We start from the raw sequence: 24,555 nt of genomic DNA, 5'->3' as shown, positions 1-24,555 counted from the left end.
GTATGGGAGATAATTTGTTAATTTAATGTAATCTTACCACCAGGTGGTGATCAAGAGCAGTCACATATATATCACGTGATGACCCTTGATTCTAAGAGAAGGTGTTTAGGTGTGAGAGAGAGTAGTTGTGTATTTGAGAATTCGTAGTTAGAGGTATAACATTGTTTGTTTATTTTAGCAACCTTGTACTTTGGAACACGTTCGAATCTAGTTTAAGTAGTGTTAAGAAATCGGCATTGTTAATTGATGTTCTTTGTTGAACACTACGCATTCAAGACATCCAGACAAAGATAACAGAGAACATCACAATCTCCTCTCCACGTCTGCTTAAATATTGGGCCGATTTACTGTAACCATAAATTTCTACTACTGGAGTCTGCCTGATGGCATTGCAACAGGGAAGAAATTTACTGAGTTCAGGTTCCAGGGAGGGCACTGACCGTACGTCAGTGACGCATTAGAAACTAAAATCTTCAGAAATTGCTGTGTGGCTTGAGTCAATAGTTGAATTTGAAAGTGCTCGAGGGTTGAGTGCTTGAAGGTGTCCCGGGCGCCGGGTGCTGGAAGGTGCCCCAGGCGCGGGTTGCTGGAAGGTGCCCCAGGCGCCGGGTGCTGGAAGGTGCCCCAGGCGCCGGGTGCTGGAAGGTGCCCCAGGCGCCGGGTGCTGGAAGGTGCCCCAGGCGCCGGGTGCTGGAAGGTGCCCCAGGCGCCGGGTGCTGGAAGGTGCCCCAGGCGCCGGGTGCTGGAAGGTGCCCCAGGCGCCGGGTGCTGGAAGGTGCCCCAGGCGCCGGGTGCTGGAAGGTGCCCCAAGCATGTTTCACTTCTAGTCTGTTAAAAAATGAGAGTTTCACGTCTCCATCTGAGCTGGTTTGGATCTCTGGCCCCAGAGCTGTGGGTGTTTAGGTTTCACACCACCTAGTCCAATTCTACTGTTTTTACTTGTACAACCACACTTAATGTTAATACAGTGCCTTTAACATGGTAAAATGTGCAAGACATTTCACAGTTGGGGGTCAGAGCTGAGCAGCAATACATGGGATTGGGGAGAAGTAGGGTTGAGGGGCTTTGCTTTTCCTTCAGTCTTACACCAGGCATGAATGCCCCTGTTTATCTTCCTCCCTTGCCCCGACCACTTCAGCAAACCGGATCCGGAAAGTGCCAGAATCTCTGAGTGGACTGAGGAGCTTGCGGACATTGGACGTCAGTCAGAATCGAGTTCAGATTCTCCCACAGGACCTGGCTCATATCCACACTCTGGAGGTAAACCTGTGGTGTACCTTTCGTCTTTTGATCTGTGCAGAATTATTTGAATAGAATGCATAAAGATAGAAAGGTTTATTGAGAAAATACATATCAGGCTGCAGGGTTGCTGGGAGAGGTGAGTGCATATTTAAAAGTGCTTAGTTTACAGGTCGAGTGGCAGTTGGAGACTTCACTTCCTGGAGCGGGCCTATTGGCTCATTGGAAATCAGGCAGGGTACAAAAGGTGTGGCGGGAGTGCCTTTAGACACGGAGTGCTGATTGGAACAGAGTGCATCTGAGTTTAGGTGAGTGACTGAGTGCTGATTGGAACAGAGTGCATCTGAGTTTAGGTGAGTGACTGAGTTCGGGGGAGTGGCGAGAGAGGGCTGTGTTTTTGTTGGTGTTCGGGTTTATCCTTGAGGTTCTATTAAAAAAAAATGTTTTAAATTATTTAAATTAATTAACTAGTTGAATATGGCTGGACAGGTGATGTGCTGTTGCTGTATGATGATGGAACTGGTGGATCCCATTGAGACCGTCAGTGACCACATCTGCAGCAAGTGTTGGCTGCTCGAGGAAGTTTGGCTCAGAATTGATGAGCTGGAGACCGAGCTGCACACACTGCGGCACATCAGGGAGGGGGAAAATTACCTGGACACTTTGTTTCAGGAGGCAGTCACACCCGGTAGAATAAGTACTGTTAATTCGGTCAGTGGTCAGGGACAGACTGGTGTGACTGCAAGGGAGGCAGGTAGGGGGATCCTGAGTTTAGGAGTTGAGGAGCCTCAGCCCCTGACCTTGTCCAACAGGTATGAGGTACTTGCTCCCTGTGTGGATGAGGAAGAGGGCTGTAGGGAGGATGTGTTGGCTGACCACTGCACCATGGTACAGGAAGCCATTCAAGAGGGGGGAGCAAAAAGACAAGTGGTAGTTGTAGGGGATTCTATAATTAGGGGGATTGATGGCATCCTTTCAGCCAGATCGTGAGTCCCGCATGGTATGTTGCCTGCCCGGTGCCAGGGTGAGGGACATCTCTGATCGGCTTGAAAGGATTTTGGAGAGGGAGGGGGGGATCCAGTTGTTGTGGTCCACGTTGCGACTAACAACATAGGTAAGACTAGGAAAGAGGACCTGTTTGGGGATTATCAAACACTAGGGACTAAATTAAAGAACAGGTCCTCCAGGGTTATAATCTCTGGATTACTACCCGAGCCACGTGCCAATTGGCATAGGGTTGAGAAAATTAGGGAAGTTAACACGTGGCTAAAGGAGTGGTGCGGGAAAGAGGGATTCTATTTCATGGGGCATTGGCATCAGTACTGGGGCAGGAGGGACCTGTACCGTTGGGACGGTCTTCACCTGAACCATTCTGGGACCAGTGTTCTAGCGAATAGGACTTTAAACTAGCAAGTTGGGGGGAAGGGGAAGGGTAAAGCTATGGACAGTATAATGGTTAATGGAGAGCAAGGCAACAGGTTACGTGACAGGTTATTATGTAGAGATATAGGTTCAAAGACAAGGAAAATTAGGAGAAAGGGTAAGAGGAAAAATAATTTGCGAAAAGTTACTGATCAAGGTGTTAGGATTCATAACAAAGACATAAAAAACAGCATAAGTGTACTTTACCTGAATGCTCGTAGTATACGGAATAAAGTGAATGAGTTGATGGCGCAAATCATCGTGAATGACTATGATTTAGTGGCCATTACTGAAACATGGTTAAAAGATGGTCACGACTGGGAGTTAAATATCCAAGGGTATCAGACTATACGAAAGGATAGAATGGACGGTAGGGGCGGTGGTGTAGCTTTGTTGTTTAAGGATGGCATCCGGGCAATAGTAAGGGATGATATTGGTGCTATGGAGGACAAGGTTGCATCAATTTGGGTGGAAATCAGGAATAGTAAGGCGAAAAGGTCACTGATAGGAGTAGTCTATAGGCCACCAAATAGTAACAGGATGGTAGGGCAGGCAATAAGCAAAGAAATAACGGATGCATGTAGAAATGGTACAGCGGTTATCATGAGAGATTTTAATCTGCATGTTGATTGGTTTAACCAGGTTGGTAAAGGCAGCCTTGAGGAGGAGTTTATAGAATGTGTCCGGGATAATTTTCTGGAACAGTATGTAATGGAACCTACAAGGGAACAAGCGGTCCTAGATCTGGTCCTGTGTAATGAGGCAGGATTGATTAATGATCTCATAGCTCGGGATCCTCTTGGAAGGAGCAACCACAATATGGTGGAATTTAAAATACAGTTGGAGGATGACAAGGTAAAATCAAACACTAGTGTTTTGTGCTTAAACAAAGGCGATCACAATGGGATGAGAGAAGAACTAGCTAAGGTAGACTGGGAGCAAAGACTTCATGGTGAAGCAGTTGAGGAACAGTGGAGAACCTTCCGAGCGATCTTTCACAGTGTTCAGGAAAGGTTCATACCGACAAAAAAGAAAGACGGTAGAAAGGGGAAAAATCGACCGTGGATATCTAAGGAGGTGAGGGAGAGTATCAAATTGAAGGAAAAAACATACAAAGTGGCAAAAATCCGTGGGAGACTAGAGGACTGGGAAGTCTTTAGGGGACAACAGAAAGCTACTAAGAAAGCTATAAAGAAGAGTAAGATAGACTATGAAAGTAAACTTGCTCAGAACATAAAAGCAGATAGTAAAAGCTTCTACAAATATATAAGACAAAAAAGAGTGGCGAAGGTAAATATTGGTCCTTTGGAAGATGAGAAGGGAGATTTAATAGGAGACGGGGAAATGGCTGAGGAGCTGAACAGGTTTTTTGGGTCAGTCTTCAAAGTGGAAGACACAAATAACATGCCAGTGACTGATGGAAATAAAGATATGATAGGTGAGGACCTTGAGACGATTGTAATCACTAAGGAGGCAGTATTGGGCAAGCTAATGGGCTAAAGGTAGACAAGTCTCCTGGCCCTGATGGGATGCATCCCAGAGTGTTAAAAGAGATGGCTAGGGAAATTGTAAACACACTAGTGATAATTTATCAAAATTCACTAGACTCTGGGGTCGTCCCAGAGGATTGGAAAGTAGCAAATGTGACACCACTGTTTAAAAAAGGAGGTCGGCAGAAAGCGGGTAATTATAGGCCAGTAAGCTTAACTTCGGTTGTAGGGAAAATGCTGGAATCTATCATTAAGGAGGAAATAGCGGGGCACCTGGAGGGAAATTGTGCCGTTGGGCAAACGCAGCATGGGTTCACAAAGGGTAGGTCGTGTCTGACTAATTTGGTAGAATGTTTTGAGGACGTTACCAGTGCAGTAGATAACGGGGAGCCAATGGATGTGGTATATCTGGATTTCCAGAAAGCTTTTGACAAGGTGCCACACAAAAGGTTGCTGCATAAACTAAAGATGGTTGGCATTGAGGGTAAAGTGGTAGCATGGGTGGAGGATTGGTTAACTAACAGAAAGCAGAGAGTGGGGATAAATGGGTGTTTCTCTGGTTGGCAACCTGTAACTAGTGGGGTCCCTCAAGGATCAGTGTTGGGCCCGCAGTTGTTCACAATTTACATAGATGATTTGGAGTTGGGGACCAAGTGCAATGTGGCAAAGTTTGCAGACGACACTAAGATGAGTGGAAAAGCAAAAAGTGCAGAGGATACCGGAAGTCTGCAGAAGGATTTGGATAGGTTAGGTGAATGGGCTAGGGCCTGGCAGATGGAATTCAATGTTGCCAAGTGTGAGGCTATCCATTTTGGGAGGAATAACAGCAGAATGGATTATTATTTAAACGGTAAGATGTTAAAACATGCTGCTGTGCAGAGGGACCTGGGTGTGCTGGTGCACGAGTCGCAAAAAGTTGGTGTGCAGATGCAACAGGTGATTAAGAAGGCTAATCGAGTTTTGTCTTTCATTGCTAGAGGGATGGAGTTCAAGACTAGGGAGGTTATGCTGCAATTGTGTAAGGTGTTGGTGAGGCCACATCTGGAATATTGTGTTCAGTTTTGGTCTCCTTACCTGAGAAAGGACATATTGGCACTGGAGGGAGTGCAGAGGAGATTCACTAGGTTGATCCCAGAGTTGAGGGGATTAGATTATGACGAGGGGTTGAGTAGACTGGGACTGTACTCATTGGAGTTTAGAAGGATGCAGGGTGATCTTATTGAAACATATAAAATTACTAAGGGAATAGATCGGATAGATGCTGGCAGGTTGTTTCCACTGGTCGGGGAAAGCAGAACTAGGGGGCATAGCCTCAAAATAAGGGGAAGTAGATTTAGGACCGCGTTTAGGAGGAACGTCTTCACCCAAAGGGTTGTGAATCTCTGGAATTCCTTGCCCAGTGAAGCAGTTGAGGCTCCTTCTTTAAACGTTTTTAAGAAAAAGATAGATACCTTTCTAAAGAATGAAGGGATTCGGGGATATGGTGTACGGGCCGGAGAGTGGAGCTGAGTCCACAAAGATCAGCCATGATCTCATTAAATGGCGGAGCAGGCTCGAGGGGCCAGATGGCCTACTCCTGTTCCTAGCTCTTATGTTCTTATGTAATAATGTCTAATGCACAGTTGCGAAGCCTGAGGGTCGACTACTGAATACTGTTGAGGGGAATTACCTCTTTTGGTGGGGGGGGGAGGGGGGAGGGGGAATGTCTCGGAGTGGTTATAATACATTCTGGAGGGGGAGGGTAAACAACTAGTGGTGGTGCACATCGATACCAACGACATAGGTTTAAAAAAAAAAAAGGGATGAGGTCCAGAAAGCAGAATATTGGGAGTTAAGAAGAAAGTTGAAAAGCAAAAGTAGTGATCTCACGATTACTACTAGTGCTATGTGCTAGTCAGAGTAGAAATAATAGAATATGGCACAGTGATTAGCACTGGGACTACGACGCTGAGGACCTGGGTTCGAATCCCGGCCCTGGGTCACTGTCCGTGTGGAGGTTGCACATTCTCCCCATGTCTGCGTGGGTTTCACCCCCACATCCCAAAGATGTGCAGGTTAGGTGGATTGGCCACACTAAATTGCCCCTTAATTGGAAAAATAAAAATAATTGGCTACTCTAAAAACATTTTTAAAAACCAAAATAAAATAATAGAATATATCGGATAAATATGTGGCTGAAGAGATGGTGTGAGGGGAGGGGTTTCTGGTTCTGGGGGATTGGACCTGTACAAACTGGACGGGTGGCGGAGTTGCATTGTTGATTAAAGAAGATATTGATACAATATTGAGGAAAGATATTAGCATAGATGGTGTGGAATCTGTCTGGGTGGAGTTGAGAAACATCAAGGGGCAAAAAAATTGGTAGGGGTGGTATATAGACCACCAAACTGCAGTGGTAATGTTAGGAATTGCATTAGACAGGAAATCAGAAATGCAGGTGATAAAGGAACATCTGTGATTATGGGTGGCTTTAATCTGCATATAGATTGGGCGAGTCAAATTAGCCACAGTACAACAGAGGAGGAATTTCTGGCGTGTATATGGGATATTTTTCTGGACTATATGTTGAGGAATCAACGAGGGACAAACCATCTTGGACGGATGTTGTGCGGTGAGATAGGATAAATTGGCAATTTAGTTGTGAGAAAACCCTTGGGGATGAGTGACCATAATATGGTAGGATTCTTTATCAAGGTGAATAGTGAGGTCGTTGATTCTGAGAGCAAGGCCCTGAACCTCAATAAAGGTAACTATGATGGTATGAGGCATGAGCTGGTCAGATGGACTGGGAAACATTACTGAGCGGACAGGCAATAGCAGGCATTCAAGGAATGAATTGGTGAACTCCAAATTATTCCTAATTTGCGCAAGAGTAGAAAGGGAACTCTGGCCAAACCTGGCTTACAAAGAAATTTAGAGATAGTATTAGATTCAAAGAAGAGGCATACAAATTAGCAAGAAGAAGCAATGGACCTGAGGATTGGGAACAGTTTAAAATTCAGCAAAGGCAGATCGAGGGATTGATTAAGAAAGCGAAAATACAATTTCAAAGTAAATTAGCAGGGAACATTAAAGTTGACTAAAAGTTTCTCTCGATTATGTAAAGTGAAAAATTTATAAAATCTACAGTCAGAAACACGGGAATTCATAACGGGGCACAAAGAAATGGCTGAGGAATTAAATTCGTACTTTGCTTCTGTCTTCACAAAGAGAGACATGAATAATGTACCGGAAGTTCTGAGAAGCATAGGTTTTAGTGAGGAGCTGAAGGAAATTAGTATTGGTACAGAAATGGTTTTAGGGAAATTAATGGGATTGAAGGCGGCCAGATCTCCAGGGGCTGATGATCTGCATCTCCGATTACTTAAGGAAGTGGTCCTAGAAATAGTAGATCCATTGGTGGTCATTTTCCAAAGTTCTTTGGACTCTGGAATGGTTCCTACAGTTTGGAGGGTAGCGAATGTAACCCCGCTATTCAAAAAGGGAGGTAGAGAGAAGACAGGGAACTATAGACCAGTGAACGTAACGTCAGTAGTAGGGAAGTTGCTGGAGTCCATTATCAAGGATTTCATAGCACAGCATTTGGAAAGCAGTGGTGTAATCAGACAAAGTCAGCATGGATTTATGAAAGGAAAATCATGCTCGACAAATCTACTAGAATTCTTTGAAGATGTAACTAGTAGAGTTTACCAGAGAGAACTGGTGGATGTGGTTTATTTAGACTTTCAGAAGGCTTTCAACAAGGTTTTGCGCACCAGATTAATATGTAAAGTTAAAACACGGATTACGGGTAGTTTCTTGAGATGGATAAAAAGCTGGTTAGCAGACAGGGGAAGAAAAGTTTGAATAAATGGTTCTTTTTCTGATTGGCAGGCAGTGACTAGTGGGGTACAGCAGGGATCTATGCTAGGACTCAAACTGTTCACATTATATATTAATAATTTGGACGAAACAGCAGAATGTATTATCACCAAATTTGCAGGTGATATAAAGTTGTGTGAGAGGGTGAGCTGTGAGGAGGATGAAGAGTTGATTCAGTGGGATTTGGACAGGTTGAGTGAGTGGGTACATACATGGCAGATGCAGTATATCGTGAAGAAATGTGTGGCTATCTGCTTCGGTAGCAAAAGTAGGAAGGCAGATTATTATTTGAATGGGTGTAAATTGAGAGAGGTGGATACTCAGCGAGACCTTGGTGTCCTCGTGCATCGGTCGCTGAAAGTAAGCGCGCAGGTACAGCAGGCAGTAAAGAAGGCAAATGGTATGTTGGCCTTCATAGCGAGAGGATTTGAGTACAGGAATTAGGATGTTTTACTGAAATTGTATAGGGCATTGGTGAGGCTATGTCTCGAGTATTGTGAGCAGTTTTGGTGTCCTTATCTGAGGAAGGAGGTTCTTGCTATGGAAGGAAAATGAAATGAAAGTGCAGCAAAGGTTTACCAGGCTGATTGGATGGTGGGACTGTCATATGAGGAGAGACTAAGTCAGTTAGGATTACATTCATTGGAGTTTAGAAGAGTGAGAGGGGATCTCCCATCTTACATAATTCTGACAGGATTAGACAGGGTAGATTCAGAAAAAATGTTCTCGATGATGGAGGAGATGGTCCAGAACTAGGGGTCATAGTTTGAGGATAAGGGATTTATCATGGCCAATCCACGTAACCTGCACATCCTCTTTGGACTGTGGGGGGAAACAGACTGTGGGAGCACCCGGAGGAAACCCGCGCAGACACTGGGAGAAAGTACAAACTCCACACAGGCAGTCACTATGACTAGTTCAGTTCAGGTTCTGGTCAATGGTAACCCAGGATGTGGGGAATTCAGCAATGGTAATGCCGTTGAATGTCAAGGAGCGATGGTTAGATCCTATCTTGTTGGGAATGGTCATTGCTTGGCACTTGTCTGGTGTGAATGTTACTTGTCACTTGACAGCTCAAACCCCACTTCTGATGGAAGGGAGGTCATCAGTGAAGCAGCTGAAGGTGGTTGGGCCTAGGACACTACCCTGAGGAACTCCTACAGTGATGTCCTGGAGTTGTGACGATTGACCTCCAACCACCACAACCATCTTCCTTTATGCCAGGTAGCACTCCAACCAGCGGAGAGTTTCCCCCTGATTCCCATTGGCTCCAGTTTTGTGAGGGCAAATGCTGCCTTGAATTCAAGGGCCGTCACTCAAGCTTCACCTCTGGAGTTCAGCTCTTTTGTCCATATTTGAACCAAGGTCAGGAGCTGAGTGACCCTGACTGAATCCAAACTGAGCGTACATGAGCAGGTTATTGCTGAATAAGTACCACTTGGTAGCACTGTTGCTGACCCTTTGCTTGGTGGTAATGGTAGCGTAGGGGACAGCCTGTGCCATGATGTCACAGATTGTGGTCGAGCACAATTCTGCTGCTGATGGCCACAGCGCCTTGTGGATACCCAGTCTTGAGTTGCTAGATCTTTTCGAAATCTATCCCATTTCGCACAGTGGTAATGCCACACAGCACGATGGAGGATATCCTCAATGCGAAGACAGGACTTTGTCTTCACAAGGACTGTATGATGGTCACTCCTACTAATACTCTAAAGATAGATGCACCTGTGGCTGGCAGGTTGGTGAGATCAGGTCTGGTATGATTTTCCCTCTTGTTCGTTCCCTCACCACTTACCACAGACCCAGTCTAGCAAATATGTCCTTTAGAACTCGGCCAGCTAGGTCTGTGATGGTACTATTTAGCCACTCTTGGTGATGGACATTCTCGTCCCTCACCCAGAGTATATTCTATGCCCTTGACAACCTCGGCGCTTCCTCCAAGTGGTATTCAACATGGAGGAGTACTGATTCATCAGCTGAGGGTGTATCTCTACCAGGAGGTTTCTTTGCCTATGTTTGATCTCGTGCTTTGAGACTTCATGGGGTCCAGAGTCGATGTTGTGGACTCCCAGGACCTCTGCTGGATCTGTCCTGCTGTTGGGACAGGACATACCTAGTGATGGTGATGGTGTCTGGGATGGTATTATTCCATGAGTATGACTGTGCCACGCTGTTGCTAGACTAGTCTGTGAGACAGCTCTCTGAATTTTGGCACAAGCCCCTAGATGTTAGTGAGGAGGACTTTGCAAGGTCGTTAGGGCTGGGTTTGTCGTTTCCGGTGCCTCGGTCGATGCCGGGCGGTCCATCTGGTTTCATTCCTTTGTGTTTTCTCTGTAGCGATTTGATGCCACTGAGTGGCTTGCTGGGCCATGTCAGAGGGCATTTAAAGGTCATGCACATTGCTGGAGGTCTGGATTCACAGGTAGGCCAGACCAGATGAGGATGACTGATTTTCCTCCCCAAAGGAAAATCCATCTGGTCCACTAATGTCCTTAGAACATAGAACATACAATGTCCTATGTTCTATGGACATTAGTGGACCAGATGGATTCTCCCAAAAATCGGCAATAGTTTCATGGTCAACATTACACTTTTAATTCCAGATGGTTTATTGAGTTTAAATTCTATTGTGGTGGGATTCGAACCTGGGTCCCCAGAGGATTAACCTGGGTCTCTGGACTACTAGCCCAGCGACAATACCACTGTCACCGTCCCCCCAAAATGGTACCATGGGTGATGCCTCTAATGTCTCATCTGAAAAGTGACACCTCCAGCAGTACAGCACCCCCTCGGTACAGCACTACAGCATCAGCCTTGATCTAGAGCTCAAGTGGGACAGCTTTTCTGTTTTAGTTTCTGCTCCGAGGAGATTAGCTAATTACTGGTGGGTGGTTGCTATAATAGTACATCTGAATGGGACAGACTCGATGTAGTAACCAACCTGTTTCTGTTCATTTTTTTGTGCTTTTGGATGTTCATCTTTAGCTTACAGTAAGGAGAATAGAACAGGTTTAAATGGCTGGGGCAAGATTGTAAACTGTACACAGTTGACAGTGTCAGACTCAACCCCTTTTGGAAAGTGGAATGAGGATAGTTATTGGGGTGGACAAGGTGAATGGGTTCGCCAGTCAATTGGGTGAATTTCTGGAGGGGAGTAGGACGAAGGTAGGTGGAGTATCAGTCAGTGAAGGCCGTTCCTGTTCTTGATTGATTCGTCTTGGTGCATTTTGAGCTCCTTCTTGTCCTATAGCCTCCTAGCCGAGCTCTGCCAAATCATTGCAACAGCTGGGTGTTTTTGCCGTAAGCTTTGGAGGTTCAATGATCAGCAGACTTGATTTAAATAGAGCTATAAGCCCCTGTTTAATTTGTACAAACCCATCGTGTGTAACCCAATCAGGCATGCTGAATGCCATTACTGCATTGGTGGTGTTAATGATATCTCTGCACTGGCAGGAGATTGTTTATAAATGGTGTGAATGGTATATCGAAAGTCTTAATTTCCCCACATGTGCAGAATCCCTAATCTAGAACTGGCAGCGGCTGGCCTGCGATTACTGGGAGCTCCCAGATAGAGAGCGACAGCTGAGAAATGTCAAACTGGTGAAACCTAAACACAGAAAATCCATCTCATTCCACAAGCGCTGCCTAAAGACCGATCCTTGGTTCATTGTGTGCTGGTGCTGCAGCCTCAGCTGTTTTCCTTGGTAGCTTTCTGTCAATGGTGGTTGGCCATTGCCTTCCATCCTCGGGGGCAGGGCAAGGAAGCAGATCCCAAGTCAGCCTCTGGTGCAACGGGAATCAAACCCGTACAGTTGGCGTCACTCTGAACCACATACTAACCATCCAGCTAACCGTCCCCACACAGCAGAAAATAAACTTGACAGACTTTGGGATTCAATTCAATGTGTCTCAGTGCTGGGGCACTGCATGATTTCATCCAAACCCATTGGTTAGATTCCAGATGAACTCATTACGAGGTATCCATAATCATTGTACACCTTGATTCGATTAGAGATGTAAGCTTATGTGTGCCATAGTCACTGTCTCGTTTTTAATACATGTGGTAATTGTCCTCTAAACATTTAATTTTGTTTCTCTCTCTCTCTCTGTCTGTCTGTCTTTCTCTCGCACACCACTCTCTCCCTCTCTCTCTCTCTCTCTCTCTCTCTCTCTCTCTCCTCAAACACACACCGCTCTCTCTCTGTCTCTCACACACACCGCTCGCTCGCTCGCGCTCTCTCTCTCTCTCTCTCTCTCTCTCTCTCTCTCTCTCTCTCTCTCTCTCTCTCTCTCTCTCTCTCTCTCTCTTTCCCCCTCACCCCTGGCCATTGCCTCTTGGCCACCCGCTCTAACAGTCCCTCAGTCTGGATGCTGAAGCTATGACCTATCCTCCAGCTAGTGTGTGCAGCAATGGAACGGAAGCCATCAAACAGTTTCTGTGCAAAGGTAAGCTTTGCGAGTGTGACCTTCGAGAGATTGTCATTCTGTCACTGCCCTGTGTTCACTGGCTCGGCAGGTGGACAGCAGCTTAACTCATTTACTGTACATTTCTTAAAGCTGAGCCTGGTACACATGTAGGGCACAGGTAGTATTACAGGGTAGCAACAGATACTTCACCTAATTGGGAAAGTGAATGAGTGAACTCTCTTTGGTGGTTGTGTGGGCGTGTCAGTTGGGAATTAACATTTGCCCCTCTCATCACCTTCGCCCCACTAAAGCCCAAAGTTCATGCTCTCCCCAGCACCAAGATAAGGGCTTAAAATCTTGTGGAGATGGGCCAGTATCACTTCCATTCCCACATTACAGCGACCTGTCATTTGTTGAGACCCACAATCGTGCGCCTGTGTGCGTGGAGCATGCGTGTGCTTGCATGTATGCATTCCGTCCGTCCCTCCCCGCACTGTAGTTACCAGCTCCTGGTTACCGTGGTTATCCATTTCATCTTGTTTTCAGAGCCATCAGCAAACACTGTAGGAGCTGACAGCAGCTTTATTTATAACAGTGCATCTGGAGGAACAACTGGTTAGGAGGGGATGAAAGAAAGATTAAAAGGAAAGCTTAAAGGATTACTTAGTGTTGTAGTCTTTGGGGGTTGTATTTGAATTAATGGTTGCGAAGATGTTCACTATGTTTTAAAAAGGTTAACTTGAGTTCATAGAATAAACATTGTTTTGCTTTAAAAAAAATATTTTTCCATTTCTGCTGTAGAGTGGGCCGTGTGCTCCCCATACCACAATCTATTTAACGTTGTGGGTCAGGGGAACTCCATGATACTGTTATGGGCGAGGTGTTTTCAGAACCCCAAAATGTATCATGAATTTCAACCAATCTCTCCCTTTTATGTATTTGTTGCTTTTCCTAGCACACGGCTTGTTCCCTAGGTATGGGATTACAATTATGACACGTGGGTTTTTAAACTGAAAACAATGTTTATTCCATGAACTCAACTTAACATCTTAAATAAACATTGGATCTCTTAACACCCCTTACTTCAAAGATAACTCAGAAAATATTGCAACAGTAAATAATTCCTCAAAATGTTCCTTCAAACTTCCAAGAGACTTAACACTTTTAAACAGAATCACATCAGGTTAAAGGCTTTACTATTATGAGTTTAAATCACCCAAATGATCCAGAGATACTCTTTCATGGCAGAGATCCAGCTTACTGCAAACACAGGCACTCCTAAGCTCTTTCCAAACTGCAAAACTAAACTGCAAAATGGCTGACCTAACCTCAGCTCCACCCACTCTCTGACATCACTGTTTTCTTAAAGGTACATTGCTTAAACATCCATGTCTTAAAGGTACACTCACATGACACCTCCCCCCAAGAAAAATAAATAAACCATCAACTTCCAAGATGGATTCATTTTTCACTTTTGCACCATCCACTAAGTACACAGTAAATATACATTTTCATTTAAAGAAAACAAAGCACTCAAACAGGTATAATAATAGAGACCATTTTTCTTTGTTCTTCTTTCTCCAACCATAATCCTCTTTTTTTATAAATATTTTATTGAAAATTTTTGGTCAACCAACACAGTACATTGTGCATCCTTTACACAATATTTTAACAACACAAATAACAATGACCTATTTTATAAACAAAAAATAAATAAATAATAAATAACAAAAATGAAAACTAACCCTAATTGGCAACTGCCTTATCACAAGTAACACTCTCCAAAAATATAATTTAACAGTCCAATATATAATTATCTGTCGCAACGACCTATACATATTATACAGTATATATATATTAACAACCCTGAGAGTCCTTCTGGTTCCTCCTCTTTCCCCCCCCCCCTCCCCCCCCCTCGCCCCGATCCTGGGCTGCTACTGCTGCCTTCTTTTTTCCATTCCATCTATCTTTCTGCGAGGTATTCGACGAACGGTTGCCACCGCCTGGTGAACCCTTGAGCCGACCCCCTGAGAACGAACTTAATCCGCTCTAGCTTTATAAACCCTGCCATGTCATTTATCCAGGTCTCCACCCCCGAGGGCTTGGCTTCTTTCCACATTAACAATATCCTGCACCGGGCTACAAGGGACGCAAAGGCCAAAACATCGGCCTCTCTCGCCTCCTGCACTCCCGGCTCTTGTGCAACCCCAAATATAGCCAACCCCCAGCTTGGTTCGACCCGGACCCCCACTACTTTTGAAAGCACCTTTGTCACCCCCATCCAAAACCCCTGTAGTGCCGGGCATGACCAAAACATATGGGTATGATTCGCTGGGCTTCTCGAGCACCTCGCACACCTATCCTCCACCCCAAAAAATTTACTGAGCCGTGCTCCAGTCATATGCGCCCTGTGTAATACCTTAAACTGAATCAGGCTTAGCCTGGCACACGAGGACGACGAGTTTACCCTGCTTAGGGCATCTGCCCACAGCCCCTCCTCGATCTCCTCCCCCAGCTCTTCTTCCCATTTCCCTTTTAGTTCATCTACCATAGTCTCCCCTTCGTCCCTCATTTCCCTATATATATCTGACACCTTACCATCTCCCACCCATGTCTTTGAGATCACTCTGTCCTGCACCTCTTGTGTCGGGTGCTGCGGGAATTCCCTCACCTGTTGCCTCGCAAAAGCCCTCAGTTGCATATACCTGAATGCATTCCCTTGGGGCAACCCATATTTCTCCGTCAGCGCTCCCAGACTCGCGAACTTCCCATCCACAAACAGATCTTTCAGTTGCGTTATTCCTGCTCTTTGCCACATTCCATATCCCCCATCCATTCCTCCCGGGGCAAACCTATGGTTGTTTCTTATCGGGGCTCCAGTCTTTCCCCAATGCCGTCTCCACTGTCCCCAAATCTTCAGTGTAGCCACCACCACCGGGCTTGTGGTGTAGTTCCTCGGTGAGAACGGCAATGGGGCTGTCACCATAGCCTGTAGGCTAGTCCCCCTACAGGACGCCCTCTCTAATCTCTTCCACGCCGCTCCCTCCTCCTCTCCCATCCACTTACTCACCATTGAAATATTAGCGGCCCAATAATACTCACTTAGGCTCGGTAGTGCCAGCCCCCCCTACCCCTGCTAAACTGGAAGAACCCCTTCCTCACTCTCGGGGTCTTCCCGGCCCACACAAAACCCATGATGCTCTTTTCAATCCTTTTAAAAAAGCCTTCGTGATCACCACCGGGAGGCACTGAAACACAAAGAGGAATCTCGGGAGGACCACCATCTTAACCGCCTGCACCCTCCCTGCCAGTGACAGGGATACCATATCCCATCTCTTGAAATCCTCCTCCATTTGTTCCACCAACCGCGTTAAATTTAACCTATGCAATGTGCCCCAATTCTTGGCTATCTAGATCCCCATGCAACGAAAGTCCCTTGTTACCTTCCTCAACGGTAGGTCCTCTATTTCTCTACTCTGCTCCCCTGGATGCACCACAAACAACTCACTTTTCCCCATGTTCAATTTATACCCTGAAAAATCCCCACACTCCCCAAGTATCCGCATTATTTCTGGCATCCCCTCCGCCGGGTCTGCCACGTATAGTAGCAAATCTTCCGCATACAAAGATACCCGGTGTTCTTCTCCTCCTCTAAGTACTCCCTTCCACTTCTTGGAACCCCTCAACGCTATCGCCAGGGGCTCAATCGCCAGTGCAAACAATAATGGGGACAGAGGGCATCCCTGCCTTGTCCCTCTATGGAGCCGAAAATATGCAGATCCCCGTCCATTCGTGACCACGCTCGCCATCGGGGCCCTATACAACAGCTGCACCCATCTAACATACCCCTCTCCAAAACCAAATCTCCTCAACACCTCCCACAAATAATCCCACTCCACTCTATCAAATGCTTTCTCGGCATCCATCGCCACTACTATCTCCGTTTCCCCCTCTGGTGGGGCCATCATCATTACCCCTAACAGCCTCCGTATATTCGTGTTCAGCTGTCTCCCCTTCACAAACCCAGTTTTGTCCTCGTGGACCACCCCCGGGACACATTCCTCTATTCTCATTGCCATTACCTTGGCCAGGATCTTGGCATCTACATTTAGGAGGGAAATAGGTCAATGCGGGTCCTTTTCCTTCTTTAAGAGAAGCGATATTGTTGCTTCAGACATAGTCGGGGCAGTTGTCCCCTTTCCTTTGCCTCATTAAAGGTCCTCGTCAATACCGGGGTGAGCAAGTCCACATATTTTCTATAGAATTCGACTGGGAATCCATCCGGTCCCGGGGCCTTTCCCGCCTGCATACTCCTAATTCCTTTCACCACTTCTTCTACCTCGATCTGTGCTCCCAGTCCCACCCTTTCCTGCTCTTCCACCTTGGGAAATTCCAGCCGTTCCAAGAAGCCCATCATTCTCTCCCTCCCATCCGGGGGATGAGCTTCATATAATTTTTTATAAAATGTCTTGAACACTCCATTCACTCTCTCCGCTCCCCGCTCCATCTCTCCTTCCTCATCCCTCACTCCCCCTATTTCCCTCGCTGCTCCCCTTTTCCTCAATTGGTGTGCCAGCAACCTGCTCGCCTTCTCCCCATATTCGTACTGTCCACCCTGTGCCTTCCTCCATTGTGCCTCTGCAGTGCCCGTAGTCAGCAAGTCAAATTCTACATGTAGCCTTTGCCTTTCCCTGTACAGTCCCTCCTCCGGTGCTTCCGCATATTGTCTGTCCACCCTCAAAAGTTCTTGCAGCAACCGCTCCCATTCCTTACTCTCCTGCTTCCCTTTATGTGCCCTTATTGATATCAGCTCCCCTCTAACCACCGCCTTCAACGCCTCCCAGACCACTCCCACCTGGACCTCCCCATTATCATTGAGTTCCAAGTACTTTTCAATGCACCCCCTCACCCTTAGACACACCCCCTCATCTGCCATTAGTCCCATGTCCATTCTCCAGGGTGGGCGCCCTCCTGTTTCCTCCCCGATCTCCAAGTCTACCCAGTGTGGAGCGTGATCCGAAATGGCTATAGCCGTATACTCCGTTCCCCTCACCTTCGGGATCAACGCCCTTCCCAGCACAAAAAAGTCTATTCGCGAGTAGACTTTATGGACATAGGAGAAAAACGAGAACTCCTTACTCCTAGGTCTGCTAAATCTCCACGGGTCTACACCTCCAATCTGCTCCATAAAATCTTTAAGTACCTTGGCTGCTGCTGGCCTCCTTCCAGTCCTGGAATTCGACCTATCCAGCCCTGGTTCCAGCACCGTATTAAAATCTCCCCCCAATTTCAGCTTTCCCATCTCTAGGTCCGGAATGCGTCCTAGCATCCGCCTCATAAAATTGGCATCATCCCAGTTCGGGGCATATACGTTTACCAAAACCACCGTCTCCCCCTGTAGTTTGCCACTCACCATCACGTATCTGCCCCCGTTATCCGCCACTATAGTCTTTGCCTCGAACATTACCCGCTTCCCCACTAATATAGCCACACCCCTGTTTTTCGCATCTAGCCCCGAATGGAACACCTGCCCCACCCATCCTTTGCGTAGCCTAACCTGGTCTATCAGTTTCGGGTGCGTTTCCTGTAACATAGCCACATCTGCCTTAAGTTTCTTAAGGTGTGCGAGTACCCGTGCCCTCTTTATTGGCCCGTTCAGCCCTCTCACGTTCCACGTGATCAGCCGGGTTGGGGGGCTTCCTACCGCCCCACCCCTTCTCGATTAGCCATCACCTTTTTCCAACTCCTCACCCAGTTTCCACGCAGCTGTATCTCCCCCAGGCGGTGCCCCCCCGCCCATCCCCTCCCATACCAGCTTCCCCCTCTCCCCAGCAGCAGCAACTCAGTAATTCCCCCCCCCCCCCCCCGTTAGATCCCCCGCTAGCGTAATTACTCCCCCCATGTTGCTCCCAGAAGTCAGCAAACTCTGGCCGACCTCGGCTTCCCCCCGTGACCTCAGCTCGCACCGTGCGACGCCCCCTCCTTCCTGCTTCTCTGTTCCCGCCATGATTATCATAGCGCGGGAACCAAGCCCTCGCTTCTCCCTTGGCCCCGCCCCCAATGGCCAACGCCCCATCTCCTCCACCTCCCCTCCTCCCCCATCACCACCTGTGGAAGAGAGAAAAGTTACCACATCGCAGGATTAGTGCATAAAACTCCTCTTTCCCCCCTTTTTAACCCCCCTCTTTGCCCCCCACATTCGCCCCACCACTTTGTTCAAACGTTCTTTTTAATAACCCGCTCATTCCAGTTTTTCTTCCACAATAAAAGTCCACGCTTCATCCGCCGTCTCAAAGTAGTGGTGCCTCCCTCGATATGTGACCCACAGTCTTGCCGGTTGCAGCATTCCAAATTTTATCTTTTTATGAAGCACCGCCTTGGCCCGATTAAAGCTCGCCCTCCTTCTCGCCACCTCCGCACTCCAGTCTTGATAAACGCGGATCACCGCGTTCTCCCATTTACTGCTCCGAGTTTTCTTTGCCCATCTAAGGACCATTTCTCTATCCTTAACACGGAGGAATCTCACCACTATGGCTCTGGGAATTTCTCCTGCTCTCGGCCCTCGCGCCATCACTCGGTATGCTCCCTCCACCTCCAACGGACCCGCCGGGGCCTCCGCTCCCATTAACGAGTGCAACATCGTGCTCACATATGCCCCGACGTCCGCTCCCTCCACACCTTCAGGAAGACCGAGAATCCTCAGGTTGTTCCTCCTTGCGTTGTTCTCCAGTGCCTCCAACCTTTCCACACATCATTTCTGATGTGCCTCATGCGTCTCCGTCTTCACCACCAGGCCCTGTATGTCGTCCTCATTCTCGGCTGCCTTTGCCTTCAGGACCCGAAGCTCCCGCTCCTGGGTCTTTTGTTCCTCCTTTAGCCCTTCGATCGCCTGTAGTATCGGGGCCAACAGCTCTTTCTTCATTCCCTTTTTGAGCTCTTCCACACAGCATTTCAAGAACTCGTGTTGTTCAGGGCCCCATGTTAAACTGCCACCTTCCGACGCCATCTTGGTTTTTGCTTGCCTTCCTTGCCGCTGTTCTAAAGGATCCACTGCAATCCGGCCACTTTCTCCTCCTTTTTTCATCCGTATCCGGGGGGATTCCCTTCTGGTTTACCACACAGTGTTTTTAGCCGTCAAAATTGCCGTTGGGGCTCCTATCAAGAGCCCAAAAGTCCGTTTCACCAGGAGCTGCCGAAACGTGCGACTCAGCTGGTCATCGCCGCACCCGGAAGTCCCAACCATAATCCTTCTCGATTGACAGTCTCTTTGAACAAAGTCTCTGCCCGATCCATCCATTCCTCTACTCCTCGGCAATTCTCTTCAGAATCAGATAATTTAGTTCAACCTGACCACAGAGCCCCTTGCAATTCTCCAATACAGGAGCATTGGTTACCACAGCTTTCAGGCAGTCAAATGCCTGTTGAAAGTCCACTGTCCATTTAACTTTTTAAAGTTTCTTCAGCAATTCCATCAGTGGAGTAATCACGACGCAACCTTTGCACAGCTGTTCGATCAAATCCACTCATGCTAAGAAATCGCATTATTTCCCTTTGTCTTGAGGATATCGGAAACTCCGCAAGGAAAGTGATTTGGGCTTCTCCAAATTCAATTTCGGCTAGATTCATCACCAAACTCGCCTCCTGAAGTCGATCGAAGAACTCCATACGATGATTTACATGTCCTTTCCATGTCTGGAAGTTGGAAATAAAAGCAGATTGTCCCAATTTCTCAATGCAGTCCCTCAAACGTGGGATAGGATAAGAGTCTGTTCTTGTAACTGCATTCCCCTTTCTGTAGTCCACACACAACAGTTGGGTACCGTCTGATTTAGGTACCATCACTATGGGTGAGCTCCATTGGCTGCAACCCACTTCAATTATGCCATTCTTCAGCATACTCTCAATCTCTGTTAACCTGTGCCAATTTTAAAGGATTAAGTCTATATGGATGTGGTTTGATAGGAACAGCATTTCCCACATCTACATCATGTATAGCCATTTTAGTACTTCCCAATTTATCTCTACAAACTTGCCCATGTGATATCAATAACTCTTTCAGGTCAGTTTGTTTTTTCCTCTGGAAGGTAACTTAACAATTCATCCCAATTTTTAAGAACATGCTCGTTTTCCAATTTAATTTGAGGTATGTCAAATTCACAGTCATCTGGATTTGGTTCGTCACTTTGCGTTAGAATCATTAAAACCTCCTTTTTCTCTCCTTCCCTTTCAAAGTACCTTTTAAGCATATTCACGTGACACACTCGGTGAGTCTTCCTTCTATCTGGTGTTTTTACCACATAATTCACCTCACTTAATTTCCTTTCAATCTGATACGGTCCACAAAACCTTGCTTTTAAAGGCTCCCCTACCACTGGTAACAACACTAAAACTTTATCCCCACTGGCAAAACTACGAACTTTGAATTTCTTGTCCGCTACCCGTTTCATCACATTTTGTGCAACTTTCAAATGTTGTCTAGCCAATTCACCTACTCTATTTAATCGTTCCCTCAAATTTGACACGTAATCCAATAGTGTAATTTCCGATTTCTCACCCACCAATTTTTCCTTAATCAATTTAAGTGGTCCTCTTAACTCATGACCAAAAATTCATTCAAAAGGACTAAATTTGGTAGACTCATTAGGTGCATCCCTAATTGCAAACAATATGAATGGAATTCCTTTATCCCAATCCTCTGGATCATGTCACACATGTCAAGTGATAGGGAAACATCAAGCAGTGATAAAATCAGCGCCCTTAATACCCATTCCAGCATTTGAGGAACCTTTTACAAGGGTCCTAATCGATTGTGTAGGGCCACTTCCGAAAACAAAAAGTGAGAATCAATATCTTTTGACTATACTAGGTTTCCAGAGGCCATTCCAGTACGTAATATTACAGCTAAAAGGATTGTGGAGGAGTTACAATAGGCCCTCGACATTGTCTTTAATGTCTGATGCCACCTTTCTAATGCTCCATGCGATTCTGGATGGTGCGCAGTTGATTTAAATTGTTTTATTCCTAAGCTATCCATAACTTCTTTGAATAACTTTGAAGTAAAATTTGTTCCTTGATCCGATTGAATTTCTGTGGGTAGTCCATATCGAGTAAAGAATTTAAGTAACTCCTCCACAATCCTTTTAGCTGTAATATTACGTACTGGAATGGCCTCTGGAAACCTAGTATAGTCAAAAGATATTGATTCTCACTTTTTGTTTTCGGAAGTGGCCCTACACAATCGATTAGGACCCTTGTAAAAGGTTCCTCAAATGCTGGAATGGGTATTAAGGGCGCTGATTTTATCACTGCTTGAGGTTTCCCTATCACTTGACATGTGTGACATGATTGACAAAAGTTAACTACATCTTTATGTAGTCCAGGCCAATAAAAATGTTTCTTCATTTTAGCTTGAGTTTTCCTTATTCCCAAATGACCTCCCACTGGTACCTCATGTGCAACTTGCAACACCTCCTTTCTATACCCTACCGGCAATACTACTTGATGAACTTCTGCCCACTTTTCATCCACCCGCATATGTACAGGTCTCCATTTTCTCATCAAGACATCATTTTTACGGTAACAACACCCTGGTATACTCTCAGATTCCTCTTTCGTATATGCTTTCTGATATATCCGTTTTATTTCTACATCTTTCTGTTGTAACTCCGCCAATTTTCCTGAACTAAAAAGATCCGCCTCATCCTCCACCTGTTCTTATTCTTTTTCAACCATCTGATCAAAAATCGGTTTCTGATAATTGCACTTCAACTTCATCTTCACGCTTTGATTTCTCCTCTTGTGACTTTGCGACTTTGTTACTACAAAATCCAGGAAAATCCCAGGATATTCGTCCTTCAACACTTCAGTTGACTGATTTTCCAATGGCTTATCAACCACAGTAGGCATCACGCCCACCTGCGATCCAGCTATATCATTACCCAAGATAAACTGTATTCCTGGACAAGATAGTTTATCAATTACTCCTACTACCACTTCACCACTCTTCACTGGACTTTCCAACCTTACCTTATATAATGGAACGCTACTCCTCTCACCCTGAATTCCACATATCACCACCTTTTCTGGCAACATTCTTCCCAAACTACATAATTCCTTATCTCTTACCATTAAACATTGACTAGCCCCTGTATCTCTTAAAATTGTGACTTCTTTACCTGCTCCTCCTGATACACATGAGTAAATTTTACCCACACAAGTTAATCCTTTAAAGACATCTGGCACCTTCTTAACAATTACTTCTTGAACAGGCTGTACAATCGTTTGCACCTCCTTCGCTTCCCTTGGGCTTTCTAACAAACTGTAACAAACCCCACTGTCTTATCCTGTTTTACCACATCAGCCTTCCCAGTGCTTTTCTTCACCCACCAACACTGACTTTACGTGGCCTAGTTTATTACAGTGAAAACTTCTGAAACTTTTCATTTCTTTTCCACCCTCCTGGATTTCTCTTTTAATCTGAAGTACACTCTCTTTATTGTCTCCCATCAGATCACCTTTACCTTTACCACTTGAGTATTTCTCATATCCCCAGTTTCTATCCCTCACCGGCTGAAACTGATGTCGGAAACCAATCTTTGATTTATGAACTAATTCCTCATCATCTGCCATTTCCGCTGCTAATCTCGCAGTTTTAACCCTCTGTTCTTCCACACGAGTTCTCACTACATCAGGAATTTAATTTTTTAACTCCTCCAAAAGTATAGTTTCTCTGAGAGCTTCATACCTTTGGTCTATTTTCAAAGCCCTTATCTACCTATCAAAATTACTCTGTTTGATCCTTTCAAACTCCATGTATGTTTGACCAAATTCTTTCCTTAAATTTCTAAACCTTTGTCTGTAAGCTTCAGGCACTAGCTCATATGCACTTAAGATGGATTTCTTCACCTCCTCATACGTTCCAGATACCTCCTCCGGTAGTGATGCAAACACTTCACTAGCCCTACCTACCAGCTTTGTTTGAATCAGTAACACCCACATGTCCTGTGGCCATTTCATTTGTTTAGCTACCTTCTCAAATGAAATGAAAAAGGCTTTCACTTCCTTCTCGTCAAACCTTGGCAATGCTTGGTCATATTTAAATAGATTCCCACCAAGCCTTTGACTATGACGCTCTTTCTCACTATCCTCATCACTATCATCCAACTGTACGTTTCCTTTTACGTCTTCCAATTTTAACTGATTGTCATGTTTCATGGCCATTTTCTGAAGTTCAAACTCTCTCTCTTTATCTTTTTCCCTGAACTGTATCTCCCTTTCTTTTTCATTTTGTTCTGCTCGGGCTATTCTTTCTTTTCTCTTTTCTTCTCGCTCCTTTTCTTTTTCCTCTCTCTCTCTTTCTCTTTTTCCTCTCTCTCACTCTCGTATTCAAGCCGCTTTAATTCTTTCTCATGTTCCATTTGTTTAATTTGCAACTGAATTTTTGCCATTTCCAATGAGTCAAACTCTTATCTCAGGCAACTTTAAATGCTTAACCACTGCCATAATTACCTTGTCTTTTCGCATTTTGTCAGGTAATGTCAACTGCAATGTTCTTGCCAAATCTAACAGTCTGCTTTTCGTTTCTGTCCGTAAAGTACGACGTGTGACATTCGCCACCCCCAAAAACTTCTGAGCCTCTGAAAGAGCCATTGTTCACAACACTCTCCCCACTTAAACTAAAATACCACACCGGAAAAGCAACAATCCTTCACTGTCTTTAAGTTCACAAAAGCCAATCCAAAAGATAGACTTTTATCCTGCTCGAGCCCCCAATTGTTATGGGCGAGGCGTTTTTAGAACCCTAAAATGTATCATGGAGTTCAACCAACCTCACCCTTTAATGTATTTGTTGCTTTTCCTAGCACATGGCTTGTTCCCTAGGTGTGGGATTACAATTATGGACACGTGGGTTTTTAAACACAAAACAATGTTTATTCCATGAACTCAATTTAACATCTTAAATAAACATTGGATCTCTTAACACCCCTTACTTCAAAGATAACTCAGAAAATATTGCAACAGTAAATAATTCCTCAAAATGTTCCTTCAAACTTCTAAGAGACTTAACACTGTTAAACAGAATCACATCAGATTAAAGGCTTTACTATTATGAGTTTAAATCACCCAAATGATCCAG

The 24,555-nt window shown here is 45.5% G+C and overlaps 1 protein-coding gene across 4 annotated transcripts in view; it reads left to right on the top strand.

The window, feature by feature from the left end:
* lrsam1 (leucine rich repeat and sterile alpha motif containing 1) overlaps positions 1–24,555 on the top strand; it is a 140,830-nt gene that overhangs the window by 48,724 nt on the left and 67,551 nt on the right. For all 4 annotated transcript variants that reach the window (XM_072488178.1, XM_072488181.1, XM_072488180.1 and 1 more), the window contains exons 7-8: positions 1,139–1,260; positions 12,368–12,458. In XM_072488178.1, the coding sequence (XP_072344279.1) occupies positions 1,139–1,260; positions 12,368–12,458 (213 nt within the window). The remainder of the gene's footprint in view (positions 1–1,138; positions 1,261–12,367; positions 12,459–24,555) is intronic.

The sequence above is a fragment of the Scyliorhinus torazame genome, chromosome 22 (assembly GCF_047496885.1).
Source record: "Scyliorhinus torazame isolate Kashiwa2021f chromosome 22, sScyTor2.1, whole genome shotgun sequence".
In the NCBI taxonomy this organism is placed as follows: Eukaryota; Metazoa; Chordata; class Chondrichthyes; order Carcharhiniformes; family Scyliorhinidae; genus Scyliorhinus; species Scyliorhinus torazame.
The sequence above is the reverse complement of the archived record's forward strand: the minus strand, read 5'-3'. Positions and strand labels throughout refer to the sequence as shown.